Source organism: Coenobita brevimanus, chromosome 112 (genome assembly GCF_032717465.1).
Source record: "Coenobita brevimanus isolate Jiangsu-jjx chromosome 112, ASM3271746v2, whole genome shotgun sequence".
Classification (NCBI taxonomy): domain Eukaryota; kingdom Metazoa; phylum Arthropoda; class Malacostraca; order Decapoda; family Coenobitidae; genus Coenobita; species Coenobita brevimanus.
The window spans coordinates 1,180,036-1,200,025 of NC_137065.1; the positions used below are offsets into that span (position 1 = coordinate 1,180,036).

Sequence of the window (19,990 nt, forward strand, 5' to 3'; positions counted from 1 at the left end):
TCTTGGGCGAACGTCTAACCACTTCATTCTGGATGTATACAGTATTCTCTCTCGTCAGTTAGAGGATTAATTTGACTAGTAACCAAGGAGACTTATTCATGCAGCCCCGACATTGTATGCAAGTTGTGGCAGACGAAAACAATTATTTATTTTTACTGTCACCACACGAATTTTTAAACTCTAATTATGGAACTGTATCTCATAGTGGAAGGGTTATTTGGCCATGTGAAGAGGCTGGAAAATGAGACTGACAGGGAGAGTGAGAGGTGAAGAGTAGATCGAGAAATGGATGAAGGAATGGAGTGGAGAGGATGATGAATAAAAGACTGACTAGAAGAGTGTTTGCGAGTGAGGTGGAGAGGGGGTTTATTCCTGTGCTTGTTATAGATACTGTACAACGGATGCATGAATCTGTTACGATATTATTATGTTTTTAAACGAGAGCATTGTTGCATCAGGTATTGAACTTCTTTTAATTTTTGTGCAGTATTGTGATTATTACATACTGCGTGGCCTATCTGCAATGAGCTGACGACGAGACATTGGGGGGCAAAAATCCCCCTTTGCTTCCCCACTAAAAATTCTGGGAGAGGGGGGGTGACTATTCTCCCTCCACCCGCTCAGCTTCCGGCGCCCATGTGAGCGTCACCTTTAAAAGTGCTTTAGTGAACAGGTGCGAAAATATTACCCATCAACATTATATGAGTAAATTAGAGTACATGTAAAAAATTGCAGGAAGTGAATAATATTGCATTCGGGGATACTTCCTTGTTATGACGGGGAATTTTGTAGGCGGGGAAAAGACAGTTGAGCACGGATGCCATTGCAAGCTAGAGATTCTCGTTACCGGCTAAGAGAGTAGTAAAAAATAGGCATAAAAATTTCTATAGACGCATTCATGTCAGCAGTTCATCTCCGAAATTGATGTGAAAAATATATTTAAGTGGACAAACGTTTTGGGGACTTGTTACGTTTTAGGCTATAATTTTTCGGCAATGATGCATCGGTAGCCTATTAAAGAGGCAGAGAAAAGGAAATACATTAAACATTCTGGAGAGGAAGCTGTATGAAATGGACAGAGTAAGAAAAAGTTATATTTCGAGAACAGCGGAACCCACATGGGCAGAAAATGAAGGAAGCGAGCCGAAACAGAGGTAAGCGGAAAGCGTGAAGAGCCAGGTGGTGGACGTGTTGGTTTTGCTGATTTTATTCTTCGCATTCTTCGTTATGGCTTCAGATGAGAGTGGTTTGGTGATATTTGACATCAAAGACGTAAGTGAAAGTCGTAGCACCGTTCTTTAACAATATTAGGTATAGACTTGCAATAATGGCAGGTTATATCTTGCTAAAACTGGTGCCTCCATTAGACCCGAGGAGTGGAAACAAATGGTGCGGCAGAGTTAGCTTAATTTTACCCTTAGGAATTAAATGGATGCCTCTCCTTGAATTTGGAGACTATAGGGAATTGCGGTATTTGCTTTGACAAACTTGTGTTCCCGGTAATGCTTGATAACACATTTGAAAATCGAAACATGGAGCTGCCCTGCATTGGACCACCAGAACAGGCAGATGGAAAATACCAGTTCTGCAGTTTTGTCTATTATTATTATGTTTGGGATAAAGTTAAGTTTTTGACCACCTATACCTTGAAGATAAAACCCTGAACTGCCTTGTGTTTGCTGTGGAGAGAGGAATGATGGCAAAATTGAAGTATAAGGTTCATTATAGGAGGAGCGGTAATGTGATAATTTCAGCCAAGAACAGAATGCTGGGATTTTGATCCATTTTTTCAATATTTCGGACAATTGTGTGATGCTTTTCTTCTGGCATTTTCATCACAAAGTTATTTTTATTTTACTCCTGAAGATATCCTGACAAAACCTTGAAGAGTAAAATAGAAGCAGTTTGCAACGATAATGCCATTGAAGAGAAGTGTCTTGGAATTGTTTAAAACACCGAAAACGTGGAGCAAAATCTCTTAATTCTGTTTTTGGCTGAAACGATAATAATACCAGAGGAGCTTTCCAGTAATTCCCATTTCTTTACAGGCTTCGTTTAATATTAAGCTGAGTATTTTGTGGTTGTGACAGTGTTTTTGTGTCTGAGAAAAATATACGGTAATGTTGACGCTTGGCTATTCATACTGGCTGTTAAAATGTTCGACTCAACGTGCCTTTTGTAATTTTTAATGTTCGTAAATGCTCATGCGTGCTGAAGTTTTTAATGTAAATGTTCATATCGTATTGCTTGTATTTTTTTTTATTTTTTTTTTTAAGGTTTGTACTTGATCACGCATACAGTTTATTTATTTTCATGTCTGACTGCTTGTACTGTACTAACTACTTTGTAATGTTTGCACCTGACCACTCCTACATCCACATTTTTTATAACATTCGTACCTGACTTCATGGTACAATATTTTATTTAGATACTATACTCCAGATGAATGAATATTATATGGTGTCATGACTTATTTATAAACGAAAGCATTGTTGCATCGGATATTGAATTTCCTCCAATTTTCCAACGGTATTATGATTAATTGAAGGATTACTTGGGAAGAATTCAGAAAACCAATTCAGCCCAACCTGTCTTATGCCATCCTATCCCGTCATATCCTATTCCAGCCTAACCTAATCTTATATAACCTGCCATAATAACCTAACCCATGTTATCATGAAAGGATATACAAATACCACTTGATGATTTGGTATAATGTGACTGTGCTTTTGTATTTATAAATGTAAAGATGAGTATTCATGTATCTGTATTGTATAGCTATTTCTGTACAAAGGACACTGGAACTCTAGGGTATGTTAAAGAGCAGTTGGATATCAGTAGCTATTATGAAAAGCCATTTTCTCAAGCAAAAAACATTGTTGCATCTGCAAAATACAGTACTCTGCGTGGTATTATAAGAAACTCATAAAGAAGTGGGAATGATTGGTGCTGACGTTGCCAGTTCTGCAATTTTCTTTTGAGGGAAGTCAGAGTTTGAGCTAACTGTACTGATACTTCTTTCATTTTAACTGGGCAGAGATTTTTATGTTTTTGCAAACTATTTCCTGTAGGTCATTGGCAGAATAAGACAATACTGCAGCCCAGCATCCCTTCCACAGCACTTATCTGTGACTTGTATCATATTCTAGTGTTAATCACTTGCTATAACTAGGCATTCAAGTTGGAGAGATGGTAATTTTATGTCAAGTTAAAATGAACAGTGTATAGCTGCCTTTATTTTCTGTTGTAATTATCTGAAGGAGCATTGTGGTGTAGATTTGGATGTGACAGAAAGTGTTAGGAGAAATACATTGAGGTGTTTTGGCCATGTGGAGAGGATGGAGAGCTAGAGACTAATGAGGAGGGTGTATACGAGTGAGGTGGAAGGGGGGAGACAGAGGGGAATGCTGAGAATGAGATGGAGGGATGGCATGAAGAGGTATACGAGAGAGGGGGTGTGGGCTTGGAGCAAGGCAGTGAAGTGGTATTGAACAGGGCGACATGGAGGTAATTTGTTTGTGGCCACCCCTTATGGGATTGAGGCATCTGGCAATAGATAGATAGAATTATCTGACACAAGGTTGTTTCTTTGAATTAGATTAGTTTTTTTTTTTTTTTCCCGCACAAGGAAGAAGGAACCAAATGCCACAAATCCACAAATTGTTCCCTTCAAGAAAAAACAAGAGAACTGAGAGCCAGATTCAAGAACCATTCATTTCAAGATGCCTGGACACACTGCATTTGAAAGACAGGAGTACAAAGGCAGTAGGAAATACAGACAGAGGGAGACAGTTCCATAATGGCAGTAAGGGGAAGGTTCTGTAGTTTTTTTTTTCTTCATCTTGTTAATACAAAATCAGGTGATACTTTAGGTAAATCATCCTAATCTAACCAAACCAAACCCTTAGGGGCAGTGTTTTTCCAGGTGATTACCAGGGAAACCATGGGCTGCCTTACTTTGACCTTGTAATGGAAAATAGTTACTGGGTATCCTGTTGCCATATGTGGGCATTTCAAATCTGGGAGTGTGCTAATGGGACATCTCAAATCAAAATTCGGTTTCCCAGAGCAGAGCAGCGGGATTGCCAGTAGATTCTTGCAATCCAGTAAATATATATTTTTTACACAGTTATTGGAGAAGAGAATTCTTGAGTTAATTTCCATATCATCTGTTCTTTCAGCCACATCATTCCTATTAGAACAGATCATCCCTAAGCTGAATAAGATCACCGTGTTAATGGGTTAAATTCAGTTAAACTTTCACCCTTGATTCAGTAATTGTATTGGTATCATATGACTTATCAAGCTAAGCCAGTGTACTAACTTACTTCACAATTAACTCATGTAATGGTATAACTGAGAGTGACGAACTGCCTAGCCCTGGGCTCCCACGCTCCTCATAGGGCATTGTAGGATTGATGAATGGTATAAACAGTACCAGTAAGTAAATAGGTACCTGCCAACTGAAGGCCATGATCCTTCAAAGAGACTTTAAACACCTGTCTTGAACTTTAAATGCAATAGAACTATACATAACCTTGATGAGCATGAGGTAAAGGGACCATCATTGCAGCTGAATGCTACTAAAGCCAAGGGTGTAATCTCCACATAAATATCTTACAAGTGAGGTATCAACCATTAGTTTCATATGGATTCTAGGGGGGGAATGTTCAGTAATTTCACAAGACTTCTGGTGATAGCCGTAGTTGGTGGCATTCCTTTCCATGGAGTTTCTTTCCTATTACAGTTCTCCCTTTAGGTACAGCACCGTATTGCTGTATCTTGATGTGCATTGACTGTAGCTTGTGGCTTCTTCGCTTTGAACATTTTCATCGTGGTTTCATGTCTTCATCCCTCTAAATCCAAGTGATGTCATGTGGAGCTTATTCCTGCTGCTACCAGATGGTTTTATGCACTTTAAGAAAGGGAGCATTGTGGTGTGGATGTGGATGTGATAGAAAGCTTTAGGCAAAAAACGCTGAAGTGATTTGGCCCTGTGAAGAGGATGGAGAATGGGAGAGTAACAAGGAGAGTGTATGCGAGTGAGCTGGGGGAAGGGGAAGGGGAAGAGGGAGGCTGAGGATGAGATGGAGGGATGGAGTGGATAGATATATGAGAGAGGAGAGTCTGAGTTGGGGGGAGGGCATCGAAATGGCAGGGGACAGGGCGACATGGAGGAGATATGTTCGTGGCCACCCCGTACGGGATTAAGGCATCTGGGTATAGGTAGATAGTCATGCTGTAAGGGTTTAGTAAGTCTGTATCAGTCCCCTGCTGTTCAGAAGTCTGTCTTTAGCTGAATGAAATTGCCAGGACATGAAACGAATGCTGTAAAATGAGCAAAGACTCCCTCCGACTCAGTGGATTTAGCTTCTCTTATAATACTTTCCTGTTTGTCTTGGTGTCAGTTTGTATAAGCACAGGATTGGTTTGGGCTGCTGCTCAGTTTTCACAATGAAACTAAAGTTGTTTTGTGTGTGGGGAGTGCAAGTGTGTGTTTCTTTTATTCTTTGTTATATGTCATAGGTGTCTATCCTGAAGGGTTCTGTTGCTTGTATTTTCGATGTTTGGTGATGTCTGTTTATCGCTTTGGATTCACTGACTCGTATGTTACCATAACAGTAATTGATTATCATTCCCGGCCCTGCCAATCTTTTTTGTAGCACTGGCCATGTTACTTCTAATGATGCTGTCAGTATGGGGAGTTTGTCCTGTAGTTGCTTCCATTGGCAAGTGATTGTATGGGTATTGTGTGTCAGTATTAGAATGCAAAATTATGCCCTATCAACATTGACTGTCTTGTGTTGTTGTCGGGTTATTCATGTGGCATTATCAAACATTCTTCACCAAAAGCTTGTTTAAAAGAAAAGAAAAGAAAAGAAAAAAAAAAAAACTAATACCACTATCGTTAGGGAGGCAGAAGGTTGTTTTATCATTTAGTTGTAGTCACAGCTAGCACAGTAAGATGCACCTCTTACTGTTTGTGCAATGATGGAACTAATTAGTCACTCATTCCCACACGCAGCCTGATCTGGTGATGATGATGATGTCTAAGCCTTTCTTTTTCCCCCACAGTGATGGCAGTGAACAGGTAGCGTGGATATAAGGTGAGAGCTTTTATAGCCTCTGAAAAAGTGCAGATGTACTGTACTTACAGATCAGTGGGATACAGAGCTCATAAGCACCACCACCCCTGACCACCAAGCATCAACAACAGCAAAGCACGGGTGCCATTTCCATCCGACCACTGAAAGCAACAACAACAACAACAGGTTGCCATATTCATCCGACCACTGACTTGTGAATGCCTTCACTGCTGGGTGGATAGATCAGTGGTTGGGTGAGTAGACAGAGGTACTCGTATTATTAAAACTGAGTGTGCAATGGTGTGAGCGAGCCCTTAAATTTTTTTGTCAGCACACATCCCATATTACAGTGTGTAGTCAGGAAAGATAGTGAAAGGCCATAAGTTCTATCATCATCACATGATTAAGAAATGATACAGAAAGTTTAGATGTTTTATCATCATCATACATCATAATTAATCACGTGAAATTCAGGATTTGTTCACACTTTCTCGCTCTGTTTTAATAATATGGGTTATGGACTTAGTGGCACAATGTGGATGTTTCAGAGGTTTGGGTTTATTACTAATAAGTGCTAAGAAGGGAACCATGCGTACACTGAAGTAATAATAGGGATAAGAGAGCATGAATCCATTGCTCATAATTGCTTAGAAAAGAAAAAAACATGCACTGTGCTATCAAAGTACAGTACCAGTTCTGTAATACAGTAAACTCTCAGTTATCAGGTGTAATTCAGCCAAGCCCTATGCCAATTAAAGCAAAACGCCGGATATTGCATAGTACCCTCATCGGCTCAATATTCGTCATCAATCCGAATACCTTACATTACTATCCATCTTGAAACTCTATCCTAAAATCTTTCCAGTGGGTAAGAGATCAAAGTTAAGCATAAAATACAATAATGATACAGTAAGTAATACAGTAATACAGCGTCGGTTGGTCACCATTTACCAGCCAATTTTACTTCAATGCCAGCTATTGCATTAGAACCACTGGTTACATCCTGTTTCAGTGCGGATATTGCATATTTTTGCCAGATACATCTTTAATAGAGCCGAGCCAGCAGCGTTGGATATTGTGTTGGGCCTGATATTGTGACGACAGATAATTGAGAGTTTACTATAGTAGAATAAAACATCGTCAAGTAGCATTTAACTGGTAATAGTTATATATTGCCAAGTCTCATGATAATGCAGGTTAGGGACCATGCAAGAAAGTTCACCCTGGAGGGAGGGTTTCATCAACCTGAACAGCATGTATGGGAAAATGTACATGTTTAGCTCTGGCAAGACAAATGCCTTAAGCCTTTTATGTCCCATGCAGGGAGAGGACAACTTCGGCTTGCAGTCCACTGGGTTTATGTCAGATGAGCCTGGGGCCACAAAAACAGCAATAACAGCAACAGCAACCACAGTAATAGTACCCAAGATATCTGGTCTGATAGATATAGCATGTAAGTCCCCAGGTTTCACACAGTATTTCACAGACCTCCTATAGCAGTAGTGGTAACGAGAAGCCAGTCCATTTATTATCAAAGACACCTTGTTTCTAATTAGACGTCAGATTCTCATGCATATGGGATAGTAATAGATACGGTAATGAGAAATGTAATATGCGCAGATTTATGACAAAGCTTTCATTATTTTTTAAGTGGTTTGAGAAATTGTAGCCATACCAGAAGAGGCTGTACAATGCTTTCACTTATAAGAATTGCAAGGGGTGGTACTTTGGAGGCTGTGTGTGATGCTAGTGTATTTGCATCTGTCTCACATCTTCGGTGGTGGAGCAGCTTGTTATAGTGGTCAGACCATAGTACACAGGGAACATAAAAACAAATACATTACACTGGTATCACATAGCACCCTACCAAACCAACCCTTGCTCTACAGGCGGTCCCCATGTTACGAACGGTCGACGTACGAAATTTTTACTTTTTGAAGGTGGAAACAGTGCTTCGAAATTTGAACTTTGATCTTTTCCTGGACTATCGATATGCAGTTTGATACTCTCACGGTACTGGGCAACGGCAGCGAGCCGAGTCCCAGTCTACCCGGGCGGTTGCTAATGTAAACAGTCGATGCTTGGTTGCTTTACAGTGTACTTTGTTGCCAGCATTTTTCTTTTCTTTTTTTTTTTTTTCTCCCCTGTATCTATGTTGTATTTTGTGTATCCATCATGTCAATAAAATGGCCATCTGTCTGTCCTGCTACTGGTGAGAAGAAGCAGACAGTTACTCTTCAGATGAAACACAATTGCCCAGCATGAAGGCAGCAAGCCCATAGGTTCTGGGATGATTCCCTGTCATTTATTTACATATCAGAGTACTGTCCTTAGCAAGTATACTAGTTTTTGAGTTATATGAGTTGTAAAAGTGATGATGGTTGATTGTTTTTATGATAAATGTAAAATGTGGCATCAAATGGTCGTTATTAACAGAAAAAATATAATACTGAAACGCAAATCAGGTGATAGACGATAACTGTCACTTCATCGTTTGTTAGGCTACATACAAGACAATAGCATTTACTTATTTGTCTTAATAACTTTAAGTGAATGATCAGTATACTGTACCTTAAAATTATATGAACAACCTACACGTTACATGTAAATAAATATGTAATTTTGAAATTCTCAGCCTACTGATGGGGAATTGTCTGACGGCGACTTGTCCTGTTTTTGTTGTGACAGTGAATCATCCTGATGGGGCATTGTTCAGGAACCGGCCCATAATGGCCATCACCGGTGAGGTTGGACTCTCGCATTCAACAGTCTTAGTACAGTAGTCAATAAATAACATGAGATATTCCAACTTTATTATAAAGTAGGCTATGATGTTCAGTTGGTTAGGTGTATTACTGTAAATGCATTTTCAACTCAGGAAAAATTCTACTTACAACTAGTTTCTGGGAACGTGACCCAGTCGTAAGTTGGGGACCACCTCTTACAAGTGAAGACATTTGTACATCACAGGTATATGTTACCAGTTGTGTGTTTTGGTATAAATTCATATTACAGACTATAGGAGTTTTAAACCAATTTCAATACATACAGTGTACAGGCATTGTATACAGTATTGTATGTGTAAGTCATGTAGAGCTATTCAGAAATTTTTTAACTCCAGAAGATCCAAAATATCCATGTCTTTGGGATTAAGAGATCTTATTTATGTTAAACTTTATTGTAGAGTTGACAGTTGAAGTAATGTATGGTATGGTACAAGGAAAATCAGACTGTGTAAATTCTAAAGTTTACTGTGATTATTATATTTAAAATTTATTCCATGCAAGAAACACACAGCTCCCTAGTTGGAAGTGGGAAAAATGGTGAACCAGTTAACTTACGTTAGTAAATTTTGTTTGAAAAGTTTTTCAAGCTGTGACTGCCTTTCATAAGTCAGTAGTTTAGCAGCCAGGTTTGGAGAAATCCTTGAACACTTCAGAATTATAAGAAGCTCAGTAAATCAGGAACTGCTCAACCACAGCAATCTGTCAGATCATGTAAAAGTCAGTTTCCAGTCTACAGATTGATGTCCTTCTTCTGATGAAACTGATTAATTTGATATGCTTGGTATATTTTCTGATTGGATTCAAACAGCCATCACTGTCATTAAAAATGGTTGAAAATTAGTTATGATGGAAATTTTGATAATGTAATGGTTGTGGCAGTTATGCAGAGTAGCCTACATACAGCACAACAGTGATATTTGTGTGAAAGAACACTGTATCAGTTTTAAGCTTTTGTCCCAGTAATTCTAGAGTGCAATGCTTAGCCACTTATTATAGAGTTGCTTTCCACCTGTACCAGTATTTGTTGTATGGTGTATTAGAATATAATCTGAAAGTCACTTGGGATCCAAACTGAATATGAATGTTATAAAGCATTCATTGAACCAAGTGTTTCATGTAACTAATGTTTGTGGTCTGTATTGTACTGAGGTGGCAAAGGAAATGTCAAATCACTTCCTCCTCAATTATTTATTTTGCATATTAAACCATAACATTCCCATGCAAGTCATTTTTATCACTTTAATATCAACATAGTGTGCATCAGTAACACACAAGAGGATATTGAGCTGTAAGGCACAGAATGATGAAAACTTCTATGAAAGTGGTGTTACAGATATTCACAGATTCACTTATAGTATGGTTCTGCTTCATCTGTCTGTCTATTGCCAGATGCCTTAATACCATGAGGGGTGGCCACAAACAAATTGCCTCCATATCACCCAGTCCCCCATCATTTCACTGCCCTGCTCTCAGCTCACACCCCTCTCTATCATATACCTCTCCACTCCATCCCTCCATCTCATCCTTGGCCTCCCCCACCATGTCACTCACATACACTTTCCTTGTTAGTCTCTCGCTGTCCATCCTATCCACATGGCCAAACCACCTCAGTGTAATTTTCTCCTAATGCTTCCTGTCACATCCACATCAGTACCACAATACTCCTTCGCTTCCTTATTTGTCAGTCTGCCTCTCCATGTAACTCCACTTGCTCCTTTCAAATAACTCATTTCCACTGTTTTCACTCATGGCTTGTGTCCATCCAACAGGGTCCAAGCTTCACTTGCATATGTAAAGAGTTGGTATCACGGTACTGTCATGCAGCGACTTTTTTGCTTCCATGCTCACTTCCTAGTTTCTTAATACTGCTTTCAAAGAACCAGCAGCCTTACTTCCTTGTATTACCCATTCAAGCACTTCACCCTCCAGACTTCCATCTTTACTTATCACACTACCCAAGTACTTAAATCCTCACATTTTCCTCATCATCCTTCCTCATGATATAAATTAAAACTATTGACAGTGTTGCGTCTTGTTATGCATGGTGCAGATTTCCACAGGGCACATGAGTCTTCATAGTAGATTATGACGGACTTGCAAATATTAGCCAGTACAGGTATTTCTATATCTGATAAAGTCAACACTGCAGTATATAGTATATGGAGTCTGTTCAGAAAGTGTCCGACCTGAGGCTCTAAAAGAAATAAGTTGCTAATCTGTAGAGCTAAGACAATAATCCCCCTCAAAGTAGGCCCCATGTTGGACACATGTACCCCAGCGTTCTTTCCACTGCATGAAACATTTTTTGAAGTAGGTTTTTGGAATCTCCTGCAGTTGCTTTGCCACATTTGTCTTGATTTCTCCTCTTGTCTCAAATTGGGAACCCTTCAGTGGAGTTTTGGGCTTGGGGAATAACCTGAAGTTGCACGGAGCCATGTCTGGTGAGTAGGGAGCCTGCTGGACCTGTGAGATGTTGTGCTTGGCCAAAAATTCCTGAATCAGTTGAGAAGAATGGGCAGGGGCATTGTCATGGTGCAGCTTCCAACTTGCCACTAAGGTCTGGTCTCTTCCTCGTCACAAAGAATGGGTGACATCTAGGTAGTAATGTTTATTGACAGTTTCACCTTGTGATGCATGTTGATGATGCATATCACCATGGTAACAGAAAAAAAAACTCAACATGTGAGTCCATTAATTTTCACCTTGCTGCAAACCTTCTTCTTTTTTTTTTTTACCCTGCATACTTCCATTGGGATGACTTTGCTTTGGTTTCTGGGCCGTACCGGTACACCCAAATCTCATCTCTACTGATAACTGTCTTCAGAAAGTCTGGATTGCAATTGACACACTCCCACATGTTTTGAGCATCATATATTTGAGTGAAGAGATCCTAATGAATGTGACAAAGCACCTGCAGAAGATGCCTAAAACCAACTTTGAAAAATGTTTCAGGCAGTGGAAAGAACGCTGGGCTATGTGTACGAAGTCAGAAGAGGCCTACTTTAAGGGGGATTAGTGTCCTAGCGCAACGGTTTAGCTGTTTACTGTATTTATTTACCGGTATTTCTTTATTTTTTAGAGTCTAAGGTTGGATGCTTTCTGAACAGACCTCACATCATTGAAAGGATGTGATATATAGGGCAGTTAGGCTAAAAGATTATGTACATCCACTAAAAAATTATTATTCATCCCTGGGTGCGATGAGTTTTGAAATTGTTTATAGAAGTGAACCAGTGTTCATTTGGTAGTGTTGGTAATTCAGAATAGAGCCTCCCTGGGTTCCATGGGTTAACTTTACATAACATGATACAGTGTGCAACTTAATTTCTTGTAGGTAGTAGATGAGTGGCTACCATTAACCTTTGGAGGTAATATGAGAGTGAAATGTGACTGAAAACATGGTAACTTGCTGCACAATCATCTCTCATAGGCAGGAAACATTCAGCCACAAGTACACAGAGTCAGAGTCTGAAACATATTTCAGATTTGTTTTTTCGTAACAACTTACCAGTAGCTGTTAGGAAGCAGTTAGCTGGTTAGTCATAGTTTTAGCTTTCAGTCCATAGAAAACAGCTATACCATGGCACTGTTGGGAAGTACTGATAGTTAGCTGGTTTGGCACTGGTTTAGTTCCCAGTCCATAGGAAATAGCTATACCATGATACTGTTGAGAATACTGGTAGTTAGCTGGTTTTGGCACTTGGTTTAATTTCCTGGCCATGGAAAATAGCTGTACCGTGACACAATAGGGGAGTAGTTGGCTGATTTTGGCACGTGGTTTAGTGTCCAGACATAGAAATCAGCTGCACGAGGGACAGCTCCCAATATGGGGATTTGTTAAGAGAAAGTACTGTGCCTTTTTTCTTTTTTTTTCTTTTTTTTTTCTCCAGTGGCAGAATAATACCACGTTTGCTGTACTTTATTGTATTTTTTCCCCATGCAGAAGGAGCTGACACACGAAGAGATCTGGGATGACACCCTGCTGATTCAACAATATGATGAAGCCATGGCCAAGGTTCAGCGGAAATTGAAGCAGCGGAACTCAGTGGCCAACACAACGGAGAGTGAGCAGTCTGAGGCCAGCAGCAGCCGCAAGGGGGAGCCACCCCTGGATGGCAGTCGGGAGCAGCGGGGAGGCAAACGGGGAGCTGGGAGTGGGGTGCTGAATTCTGGTAGCAATGCCCATAAGAAGAAGAAAAAGAAGAATAAGAAAAAAGCTGATGTGAGTAGTATTTCTGTCTCTTTCTTTTACATCTACACGCATACACACACACCCACACGCACACATGCACACACATAGGAGCAAGGGCTGGAAACATGCAAATATCTGTTGTTTCAAGGAAAATTTGACAGTAAGAGAGCCAGAGTCAAGATCTGTTTCTTTGGAGATGCCATGGTACATATCTCGGCAATTTAGAGTGAAGATTAGCTGACGCTAGTGGGAAATAGGGTGCCATATACAGAAGCAAACTATTATGGAAGAGTTGCTAGTGGGCCTCCAGATCTGATGAGAATGTTGGCCTTTGACTCACTGTAGCAGCAGGTCGGAGGTTTCTGGCAAGCCCAGTACAGTCACTACTCGTTATACATTGATTCGGTTTATGATAATTCGCTAAAACGATAACAGAAAAGTTCCACCCCAAAATCCGATTTGCGATGAAATTCCCGCAATAACGATATTGCCCTCAGAAAATTTCGTACTAAGCGCCAGGCACGCACAAGGTGACAGTTGCTTGTCTCAGGCAAGATGGTGGCCCCAGTGTGCAGAGCATTGTTTTAGTTCAGTTGCGGTCCCACCACCCCTTCAAAGCCTTGTCTAATTCACTTGTTCATGTGTGCCCCCCTGCTGTCGTCACCTCTCAGCCAAGCATCGTGCTACAGTAGGCCTATATATCATGTAGCACCAGGCCAACGTTATGCAAGTGTGATTGTTGTGTTGTTGCAACGATTTACTATATGTAACGCCGCCTGTATTGGTGTGATAGTGTTTGTTTTGGTCTTGGAGATGACTTGGACCGACAGAGGAAGCGATTAAGTTGGGTTGTAGGTGACTTTGGGAAGTTGAGTTGATGAAGCCCCCCTTTTATAATGTATTTCAATCTCCCGATTTACAGTAAAATCGTTATAGTCAAGGTATGACCTGACGTAACCCGATCGTATAACGAGTAGTGACTGTACAGTATAGAGAAGACCCTCTGTGGTACAAGGTATTGATAGGGATTCTTTTATGACGTCAGAGGTTTTGAAGATCAGTGATGTTTTTTAGTGAAGGTTAATAATCAAACCATTCCTTGCCACAGCCTGACGATGACAATGATGACCCTTTGCAGTGGCAAGTTGGGGATTTCTGCCGAGCCCAGTATACAGAAGATGCTGTGTGGTACGAGGCAGCAGTGATCAGCATGCCTCCAGGACAAGACCCACCTCGCTGCTGGGTGCGATTCCTAGGCTACGGCAACACACAAGAGGTGGCCATTGATAAGCTCAGGCGGTCACAAGGAGAGGTGGCCAGGCGGAGGCAAATACAGGCTGCTGAGGAGGAAATGTCTGAGGTGAGGCAGAAAGGAGAGTGAAGTGAGGGAGATTATTGGACTTAGTGTATTAATGTGCTACACTTTGATGATCATGATGATGTGACCCCAGGTTTAGATGTGAACCCAGTGGACTTTTGGCTGATGTTGCCTTTGGTCCACCATCTTCTTGCAAGGGTTTCAGGGAGGAGGTTGAAGGATGTTTGTAGACCCAGGCAGCAGAACCACGTGGTCATTTTGGTGCCACGAAAGGAAGGCATCCCATTTCAGCACCAAGAGCGAAGAGAGGAAGTTTATTAGACTTTCTTTATCTAGTATACCACACTTTGATGTAAATGTTACATTATTTCTGGGAGATCAGGTTCAGCTGGGACTCGGAAGTTTACCGCCCCAGTGTAGAATACTGCATTGTGGAATTTGTGTCCCTTTGGGAATACACAAGATAGAGTTGGGTATGACAGAAAGTGTTAATGTATATAATTGTCATTGAAGGTACTGTGTATGTCTATCTATCTATCTATTGCCAGATGCCACAATCCCATAAGGGGTTCATGAGTTAATTTATACAAGCTGAAATGTATAACACAGAGATGGTAATTGATACAGAGTAAACTAATTTTGGTTTCCCCTTGCTTGCAGAGTGAAGTTGGGAGCTCTGTGGCAGAAAGTGACCGTCATTCAGATACAGATGGTGAGCGCTACACCAAGAAGCACAAGCCTCCACCTCCACAGCAGTCAGGCATGCGCAGGATGCCCTCTGTAAGTATTTTTTGTACAGTACTGGTGCAGATGTAACACCAACCCATTTCATTTCGAGTGCCTATGTTAATTGGCTTTTGCATCCCAAAGTGCAGTACCAGGTATTTCAACTACTAAAATTCACTGTCTCTACATGTAAATGTAAATATTGGTTTGTAAGCATGATACACTGGTCATAGTTATGAAACTTGTGTAAGAGACACAGTACAGGTAGACATGTATCTGTGTAGGTGTAGCTGAAGAAAATATTACTGTGTAAGTATTTTCTTCCAGAGAGAATCTTCAGGAGAGTTTTGTAGAGTAGTTTAGTTTATTCCATCCATGAACCTGTGATTTCACTGCAGTAAAATAAAATAGTAAAGTCACACACCCAATTTTCTCTTTTGCTCTAGATGCCGCCGCCACCATTTCCAGCCAACAGTCCTCTCGCTGCCCCGGTTAGTCCTTTGTCCTGTGTTCTCTGTGTTACTTGCTAATCCTTTAGTAAGCTTTTTTGCAGGCTCTTGATGATTTCATGTTAGTTAGGAAAGGGATCTTATTCCTAAGGGTTTATTGAATGCTATATAGTAGCTAACGTCTCTCTCTTGTGTATGATTGTGTGAAGCCATCAGTAAATAAAATAAGGACATGCAAACGTGTGTGTGAGGTAATACTGATGTTCTTCACTGTGACAATATTCATCAGTACATCATCCAATCCAGTACTTCACCACCAGTAGCACAGGGGCGCTGGGCTGGGCTCTTATTCAAGGCATTGAAAGTGAGATTAATCAGCTGCTGGCCCATGAGCAGCGTAATGTAAGCAGTAAGTCTCAACCACCCCATGGAATTAGTCCCTTATGTGCCATGTCTGGTTGGGTCACCTTACTCAGTAGATCACTAGGTGTCTAAATATTGTACTAGGGCAGGGAACTGATGCCATAGACACATCACATCTCAATGGCCCATACTTGATCTCAGTTTTCACTTTTTGAAGGGTGTGAAAATGTCATACACTTTCCTTGTTGAGAGCAGATATAGAAGTAAGGGAAGTGTTGCAGGTAGTAGTTGCATTGAAAAATTATATAGAATTTGACTATGTTCTTTAGTCCTAAATGTAGATTTTTGTTAGTGTAAGAAGGTACAGTGATCCCTCGCGTTTAGCAATGTAATTAGTTTGGTAAAACCATTGTTATATGCGAAGTGTACTTTATATGGGAAAAATATAAATTAGTCTGCGCTCATCCTCTAAGTCACCATTTTGACCCCCGATTTCCTACTTCTAGTGCTGAAAATGAAACTCAGGGTATTAGCAATACATTATACAGATAGAGTACTGTATGGTTATACATCTCCTCACCAGCGAAAAACGCCAAATGCTCGGCACAGTGAGAGAAAAAGAGCACCCAAGGTTGCCAGACTCTCACAACAATTGTAACAATGGTGGTCTTGTGGCGGACAGGCAAGGCATTTCACACCCCTCATTGCTAAATGTGTAAGACAGTAGATAAATGCGCGGGATTGGTACCTTTTATAACCTATCGCTAAACGCGAAATCACTAACTTGGAACACACATCAACTCGAGGGACCACTGTACATTTTTTTTTTTTTTTCCCTTGCAGTCCGGACCTTACTTCCTCACATCCCTAGGTGGGAAGAGAGAACTGGATGATATTACCAGTAATATACAGTATATATTATTTTGTTATAATCCACACCAGATTTAATATTATATTTTTGCTACAGTAGGCAGAAATTTTACATGGTTTTATTTTGTTGATTTGTTTATTGATGGCACTTAAATTAGCTACACAGTTTGATATAACATGGATGGAAATTGAAATATTGTGGGTCAGATCAACAGAAAATCTGCCATGCCTGGTGATGTTCATTTGTTGGCATCCATTCTGAAACACTGACAGTGCCCAGGTGTAGCTGCTGGTAGTACAGTTGAGATTAATTCAGTATCGGTTGGATCCATTGATGTTCATCAGTGTCAGGATTCCAGGCGTTTGAATGCTTTGTGGATGATGTATGTGGCATGCTTCTCAGGGCATGCTGTTCATAACTCCCCTGCTTTTGTACTTTCCTTGTTTCTGGGTCCTACTCCACCTTATACCTGGTGAGAGAGGGTCAGGATGATGATAAATGATGTTAAATAGTGGTGATGATATTTCAGAGTCACCTTCCCTTACTGCCGCCACCTCCTGCCCTGGCTCGAGATGTTAATGGCAATCCAAAGACCTCTGAAGCCCTGCACACGATGCTGATGAGTTGGTATATGACCGGCTACCATACTGGCTACTACCAGGGACTTACACAAGCTTATGCATCAAAGTAAAGGATCTTAATGTTTTGTACATTGTATATGAATAGCCCACAGGTAGGCTAACAGTGAAGTGCTGTATTGGTATCTGAGAAGCTACTGCCAGGGACTTGCAGAAGATTACTATATTGATGTGAGGAATCTTATATGATCGGTACACGAAAAACCCACAAGTAGGGGAACAAAGTACCGAGTTGCTATGTGACTGGCTACCATATAGGCTGCCATCAGGGACATAATCAAGCCAGTGCATCAAAATGAACTCTTATTATACGATACAGTATATACTGTATATGAAAAACCCATGGATGAGTGTCTGAGACATGTTAAACTGTCCTCTCAGCCCATTCAATGTTCAAGATCTCATTTTGGATCTTTTCAGTTCAAGAGAGCTCCCTAAAGATATATGAAGTTATATGGTTGCAGCAAGGATAAGATGTAAAAATGAGATTATTGTCCTGTACCATTCAGGTGAGTGGGAATTGTTTCGAACCCCTTAAGTACAAGAGGAATGTTCTGGGTTATTTTTACTGGCTTTTGTTGTTGTGGCCACAGGCTTATCTGGATGTGAATCTAGTGGAGTGCAGGCTGAATTTGTCTTGCTGTCCATAATCCTCATCTTGGGGAGGGGGGGATAGGGAAGGAGTTGAAGGATGTTTGTATACTGGTCAGTGGAGCCATCTGTTTACCGGTTCCACCATGAGAAGGCATTCCTTACGAGCAACAGCATACAGTCAGCCCCTCAGAAGTCTTGCTTTTGTGCAAGCAAAATGTTACTTTAATTGAAATACCATATCTTTTATGAAGACATGTTTTGGTGTAAAGCACAAAAACACTCATTTCTAGCTTTGTAGTAAATCAGGAGCAGCTTTAAGAGAAAAATAGTACTTAATTCATCAGCAACTTTAAATAGGCCTTCCTTGTATAGGAGGTGCAGGCAACAATTATTCATAAGCCACAGTCAGTGTTTATTATGAAAGGGCTTATTAATTAATAAGATGATGTTGTAGGGACGAGTGTAGAGGTAATGACCCTTTGATGGTGGTGCAGATGAAACTTATTCAGTGATCATATTATTCGCGTCATCCATGGTAGTGCTTAATGGGAAGGGTTGGAAAGTTATAATTGAAACTCGGTATGTCAGTGCTCTATGGATTTTAAAGCCAATGTTTCACGTAAGTAAAGGGGGCTGTGTTGTGATGAGTACTGTGGGTAGTTCACTGGAGTAAGTTTGGTTAGTTGTGTTTAGCAGCAGTTGATGTGTTAAGGCTGTGATGGTTGTATTTATTTGGATCTCTCTAAGTCAATAGGACCAAATAAAAGGAGGAGGTGACCATTTTCTTTTTGTTTTGTAAGATGACTATTACATTGATACTACTGGAAAAGCAGCAGTTCTCGTGAAAAGTTTCAAGGCTGTAACATTTTGGTATCTGACGTTGAAATGATCAGGCAAAACACAAGGTAACTTATTACAGCACTTTAGTTTATATGGTATCTGTTACATGGATAATGTACACTTGTTCTGGTTAAAGTGAAATACTGATAATGGAGTATATTTGACCTTTCCTAATCATTTTTCAGTACAGTTAAATTTTTAAAATATATACTTGGTACTACCAGATTGGACTACTCTGGATCACAGCTAAACCTGTACAGTGGATAAAAAATTATTAATATACAGTAGTAGTAATAAATCCTGCTCACCCACCCATTGACTTATGTATGCACTTACCTACCCACCCATGCACCTCCCTACTTACATGTCTGCCTTCTTCCTGGTTACCTACCTATTTACTTTTTGTTCACTTAACTATCCATGTAACTGTTTGCCATCTCTCCTGCTTACTTGCCCACCCATAGTCTTAAAGCTGCCCTACTACGAAAGACGACAGCTACTATACTTAGTAAGATGGTGTGTTTCTCAGTCTTTGGTGCCAGTGTGTGTGACTGCAGACTAATTCTGGAGCGACAAGCCTTGCCACACAGTCGCCATGTCAAGTCCAGGTTTGATGGGAGAACTGTTTCGGTTGTGCCCTGTTTTGTTGATGCTCCTCTCTGGCCGGGTTCTGAGATGAATGGTTCTTTCACTGCAGAGGGCTTGCCATTGTTTTCTGTCAGAGGCGTTGGTTTCAAGATCTTTTGGTATGATAATGCATTTCTTCAATGTTGTCCTTGTATGATCTATCTCATCTCTTCCTCTGGGTTGTGATGTGCTGCAGGGAGTTGGCCATACAGAACCTGGCGGAGAAGGCGGTGCTCAGGCTGATCATTAGGCGAACATTGTCATAAAAAATTTGCTTGTGCAGACACTCCCAAGAAACATCTATTCCACACTGAGATAGAGAAGTACTATGTGATATTTGCGGAAAGATCATCCAACGAAAGGGCGACTGCACACAGCACAAAGCCTCCCATGGTAAGGTGATGTGAATGTGTTGGTTGTTAGACGAATAGTACTGTAATAATGGTTTGGCCGTGTGGAAAGAATGGAGGATGAAAGATTGACTGGGGGAGTATGGAGAA

The 19,990-nt window shown here is 40.6% G+C and overlaps 1 protein-coding gene across 6 annotated transcripts; it reads left to right on the forward strand.

The window, feature by feature from the left end:
- The first annotated feature begins 1,156 nt into the window (after window positions 1–1,156).
- Window positions 1,157–19,156, forward strand: Smn (survival motor neuron). Of its 6 annotated transcripts, XM_080286623.1 has the most exons (8): window positions 1,157–1,272; window positions 6,076–6,340; window positions 7,410–7,539; window positions 12,816–13,094; window positions 14,173–14,424; window positions 15,043–15,162; window positions 15,555–15,599; window positions 17,321–19,155. In XM_080286623.1, exons 4-8 carry the CDS (start codon window positions 12,879–12,881, stop codon window positions 17,480–17,482), a joined length of 795 nt encoding a protein of 264 aa, XP_080142749.1. In that variant the 5' UTR covers window positions 1,157–1,272; window positions 6,076–6,340; window positions 7,410–7,539; window positions 12,816–12,878; the 3' UTR covers window positions 17,483–19,155. The 6 variants fall into 6 exon arrangements, with proteins under 6 accessions (XP_080142749.1, XP_080142748.1, XP_080142750.1 ...); XM_080286622.1 differs by lacking the exon at window positions 7,410–7,539; XM_080286624.1 differs by lacking the exon at window positions 7,410–7,539 and having other exon boundaries at window positions 6,076–6,107.
- The last annotated feature ends 834 nt before the right edge of the window (window positions 19,157–19,990 follow it).

Bases quoted from the DNA above. Each gene is read 5' to 3' on its own strand.
- Smn (XM_080286626.1), top strand. From the start codon at position 1,228: ATGGCTTCAGATGAGAGTGGTTTGGTGATATTTGACATCAAAGAC. The intron at 13,095-14,172 runs GTGAGTAGTATT...TCCTTGCCACAG, and splicing joins AGAATAAGAAAAAAGCTGAT to CCTGACGATGACAATGATGA. The intron at 15,163-15,554 runs GTAAGTATTTTT...CTTTTGCTCTAG, and splicing joins GCATGCGCAGGATGCCCTCT to ATGCCGCCGCCACCATTTCC.